Raw genomic sequence first — 4,962 nt, 5'->3', positions numbered from 1 at the left:
AACATCGTAGAGAACCGTAGCTCGGCCGGGCAGGCCGCGGGCCGCCTTCCCCGAGCTCGAGCTCGCCGGCGATCCTCTCGGGTCGTCACGGTAGCTCCAGCCCCTCCCAGGCCTGGGCAACCCTTCCAGGGCCTCTGCCACTCTCCGGTGGTGCTGTTCCACCTGGTTGGAGCCCCTGGAGTCGCCGCTGTTCGCTGTCGTCTTCGTCTCCGGCGACCTCCGCTCTCTGCATCAGCTTGCAAGGTCGATTCCGACGCCGTCCGACCACCCTAGCTACGCTACGGGTACGGGCAGGTGCGCCTCCATCCCCTCTCTCGATCCCTTCCTCTCGTTTTGGGCAAGGAGCCCTCGTCTCCAGTGTGAGCTCCGGCGAAGCCGCGACCTCCTCTGTTTCCTTCTCCCTCTCCCCCTCACCTGACTAGCTGGGCCCTGATGTCTACTACACAACCTTCTTCTTGTAGACGTTGTTGGGCCTGCAAGTGCACATGTTTGTAGGACAGTAGCAAATTTCCCTCAAGTGGATGACCTAAGGTTTATCAATCCCTAGGAGGCGTAGGATGAAGATGGACTCTCTCAAACAACCCTGCAACCAAATAACAAAGAGTCTCTTGTGTCCCCAACACACCCAATACAATGGTAGATTGTATAGGTGCACTAGTTCGGCGAAGAGATGGTGATACAAGTGCAATATGGATGGTAGATATAGGTTTTTGTAATATGAAAATATAAAAACAGCAAGGTAACTAATGATAAAAGTGAGCATAAATGGTATTGCAATGGTAGGAAACAAGGCATAGGGTTCATACTTTCACTAGTGCGAGTTCTCTCAACAATAATAACATAGATAGACCATATAACATTCCCTCAACATGCAACAAAGAGTCACTCCAAGGCCACTAATAGCGGAGAACAAACGAAGAGATTATGGTAGGGTACGAAACCACCTCAAAGTTATTCTTTCGGATCAATATATTCAAGAGTTCGTACTAGAATAACACCTTAAGACACAAATCAACCAAAACCCTAATGTCACCTAGATACTCCATTGTCACCTCAAGTATCCGTGGGCATGATTATATGATATGCGTCACACAATCTCAGATTCATCCAACCAACACAAAGTACTTCAAAGAGTGCCCCAAAGTTTCTACCGGAGAGTCAAGACTAAAATGTGTGCCAACCCCTATGCATAGATTCATGGGCGGAACCCGCAAGTTGATCACTAAAACATACATCAAGTGGCACATGAAATCCCATTGTCACCACAGATAAGCACGACAAGTCATACATCAAGTGTTCTCAAATCATTAAAGACTCAATCCGATAAGATAACTTCAAGAGGAAAACTCAATTCATCACAAGAGAGTAGAGGGGGAGAAACATCATAAGATCCAACTATAATAGCAAAGCTCACGATACATCAAGATCGTGCCATAGAGAGAACACGAGAAGAGAGAGAGATCAAACACATAGCTACTGGTACATACCCTCAGCCCTGAGGGTGAACTACTCCCTCCTCATCATGGAGAGCGCAGGGATGATGAAGATGGCCACCGGTGATGGGTTCCCCCTCCGGCAGGGTGCCGGAACGGGCTCTCGAGAGGTTTTTGGTGGTTACAGAGGCTTGCGGCGGCGGAACTCTCGATCTATCTTCTGTTTTGATGTTTTTAGGGTACGTAGGCTTATATAGGCGAAAGAAGTCGGTCGGGGGACCCTCAAGGGGCCCATGAGAGGGTAGGGCGCGCCTAGGGTGGTGGGCGCACCCCCTGTCTCGTGGCTTCCTTGATGCTCCCCTGGCTTGCACTCCAAGTCTCCTAGATCATAATCTTTCCAAAAATCACGCTGCCGAAGGTTTCATTCCGTTTGGACTCCGTTTGATATTCCTTTTCTTCGAAATACTGAAACAGGCAATAAAACAGCAATATGGGTTGGGCCTCCGGTTAATAGGTTAGTCCCGAAAATGATATAAATGTGTAAAATAAAGCCCATAAACATCCAAAAGGGGTAATATAATAGCATGGAACAATCAAAAATTATAGATACGTTGGAGACGTATCAAGCATCCCCAAGCTTAATTCCTGCTTGTCCTCGAGTAGTAAATGATAAAAACAGAATTTTTGATGTGGAATGCTACCTAGCATAATTCTCAATGTAATTTTCTTTATCGTGGCATGAATGTTTAGATCCAAATGATTTAAAATAAAAGTTCATGTTGACATAAGAAATAGTGATACTTCAAGCATACTAATCAAAGTAATCATGTCTTCTCAAAATAACATGGCCAAAGAAAGTTATCCCTACAAAATCATATAGTCTGGCTGTTGCTCTATCTTCATCACACAAAGTATTTAATCATGCACAACCCTGATGACAAGCCAAGCAATTGTTTCATACTTTAGTAATCTCAAACTTTTTCAACTTTCACGCAATACATGAGCGTGAGCCATGGACATAGCACTATATGTGGAATAGAATGGTGGTTGTGGAGAAGACAAAAAAGGAGAAGATAGTCTCACATCAACTAGGCGTATCAACGGGCTATGGAGATGCCCATTAATAGATATCAATGTGAGTGAGTAGGGATTGCCATGCAACGGGTGCACTAGAACTATAAATATATGAAAGCTCAACAAAAAGAAACTAAGTGGGTGTGCATCCAACTTGCTTGCTCACGAAGACCTAGGGCATTTTGAGGAAGCCCATCATTGGAATATACAAGCCAAGTTCTATAATGAAAAATTCCCACTAGTATATGCAATTCACAACATAGGAGACTCTCTATCATGAAGATCATGGTGCTACTTTAAAGCACAAGTGTGGAAAAAGAGATAGTAGCATTGTCCCTTCTCTCTTTTTCTCTCATTTTATTTTTTCTTTCTTTTTTTTCTTCTCTCCTTTTTTTCTTTTTCTCTTTTTTTTCCTTTTGCCTTTTTTTGTAAAGTCCAAAGTCTCATCCCGACTTGTGGGGGAATCATAGTCTCCATCATCCTTTCCTCACTCGGACAATGCTCTAATAATGAAGATCATCACACTTTTATGGATTTACAACTCAAGAATTACAACTCAAAGCTAGAAAAAGATATGACTCTATATGAATGCCTCCGGCGGTGTACCGGGATATGCAATGAATCAAGAGCGACATGTATGAAAATTATGAAGGTCGCACTAACTCACCTTTGGAGTGAGGGTTTGGCAGTTATCCCTGGTGCATCTGAAGAGATAGTTGCGTTTACGATCTACCGAGTCCCTGGCAGCAACAAAGCCATGAACCTCCAGTGGCAAGCTGAGATCATTGTTTAGGTCAGTGACTTTGATGGGGAAGATCTGCATGCAACTCTCCGGAAGAGCATCTGCTGGGTTGGTTTCGGTTGTACAGCAAACGGGACCAAGAGAAGCTGCATGGAAGAAGCTAAGTTAATAAACATTCAAAAATTATTTAAATTAAGTGATAGATATAGTGGATAGCAATACTAGCTTGTTGCCAGAAAAGAAGTTCAACATAATCTCATCCAGAGACCAGGGTAATAAGATAGGAATAGGATATGAATGCATCAAGGGTCGTTAATACTACGATATCCTGCTCCTAGTTCGATATGCAAAGCCAATGAGGTTTCTCTGCTCCCAATATATGTTATGGACTGGATTTGTTGTCAATTTTCCAGAAGAATTGATTCTACAATAAATCCCAGTTGAAACATATAATACTAGCTCAACCATCCATGGTAACGATATGTTGGATTGGTATCCAATTCCATATAACACAATTAATGTCTCTACTCTAACAATATAATTGGGATATGAAATAAATCTAGTTCTCAGACTCTTTTCTCAAATTGATCTAGTTCTCAGACATATCCTAGTTAAAACATTCAATAAAAATATCGCTTTTCTTATGTTTCTGCATCAATCTCAAGAAATCACATAGCGAAGTGGATTTCACGCGTCGATCTCAAGAAATCGCAAAGGCAATTCATGGGGAGATAAAATCATGTGAAGAATTTCTTACTTTCCGCGTCGATTGAACCGAAATTGTGGCGAAAGCGCATCTCCCACATTTGACGGTAGTCCTCAGCCTCCTGCTCATCTGTAGGAGCCTTCTCAAACTCGTAGCGAAGAGGTGGCTGTGGATCGCGAACAAGTTGCTCCTGCCTCCTCCGGATCCTCTCCTGCGACTCTCTGATGCGCCTCAGATTGGTTTGCTCCGCCTCTCTAATGCTCTTCATGCTCGTCTTTGTACTGGACTCGCCCATGGAGATCTCCATCAGTGCCAACCCGCTGTCGATGAGCTCCATCTCCGGTGCGCCGCTCAATCGACCAGGGTTTCTTGCTTAGGGTTTCCTCTCTACCGCTATTGCATCCGCTTAATCGATCTGTTGTGTCTTTTTTCTTCCTTTCTTTTATTTTTGACGAGGGGCTCTCACCTTTTATCCCCGGGAAGACAAGGTGTCCGTCTGACTCCAACTTGTTTTTCTTTTTCTTTTGTACTATACACGCCCGTGGCAGGCCTTTTAATGGAGGTGTCACGGCCCAATAGTGTCCAATGGCCCGGCTTAGTATGTTCTGTGCAGATCAACATGCCCTACTGCTGAAGTAGCAAGCATCATATTCTGATTTTTTCAACTCTTGATCAGGAACCGGGCGCAGAAATTCCTTGAAAAGAAGGGGATGCCTACAACCAATGCCCAAATAAAGGCATATGTCGAAAAGTGCAACTATTAATAGATTTAGTAAAGGAAGGCCCAGAACGGGCTGAGCAACTACCCGAAAGTGTGGATATGCACAGGGAGTACTAAGCCCAGTTGCTCGCTACACTGTTTCAACTTTTTTTTGCGAATTGTAGTTGGTTGCTGTTTCGACAACTGTTTTCAAAATCTTGTTTTCTTAACTAGTCGAGAAAATAGTAGAGGTTTAACTTCTTTTAGCAGAATTAACACAATTAGGAAAAAATTATTGGGTAGAATC

At 43.7% G+C, this 4,962-nt stretch overlaps 1 protein-coding gene across 1 annotated transcript; it reads right to left on the bottom strand.

Annotated features, from left to right (window-relative positions):
- Positions 1 to 3,165: 3,165 nt before the first annotated feature.
- On the bottom strand, positions 3,166 to 4,307 carry LOC123041785 (uncharacterized). Its single transcript, XM_044464345.1, has 2 exons — positions 4,007 to 4,307; positions 3,166 to 3,395 (listed from the first exon to the last, which is right to left on the bottom strand). The coding sequence occupies exons 1-2, from the start codon at positions 4,290 to 4,292 to the stop codon at positions 3,166 to 3,168; spliced, it is 516 nt and encodes a 171-aa protein (XP_044320280.1). The 5' UTR covers positions 4,293 to 4,307.
- Between the last annotated feature and the right edge of the window lie 655 nt (positions 4,308 to 4,962).

The sequence above is a fragment of the Triticum aestivum genome, chromosome 2B, assembly GCF_018294505.1.
Source record: "Triticum aestivum cultivar Chinese Spring chromosome 2B, IWGSC CS RefSeq v2.1, whole genome shotgun sequence".
Classification (NCBI taxonomy): Eukaryota; Viridiplantae; Streptophyta; class Magnoliopsida; order Poales; family Poaceae; genus Triticum; species Triticum aestivum.
This window is presented reverse-complemented; position numbering and strand designations above follow the sequence as displayed.

Coding starts and splice junctions, on each gene's coding strand:
- LOC123041785 (XM_044464345.1), bottom strand. CDS start 4,292: ATGGAGCTCATCGACAGCGGGTTGGCACTGATGGAGATCTCCATGGGC. Junction 3,396..4,006: donor CGGTTCAATCGACGCGGAAA/GTAAGAAATTCT, acceptor TCTTCCATGCAG/CTTCTCTTGGTCCCGTTTGC.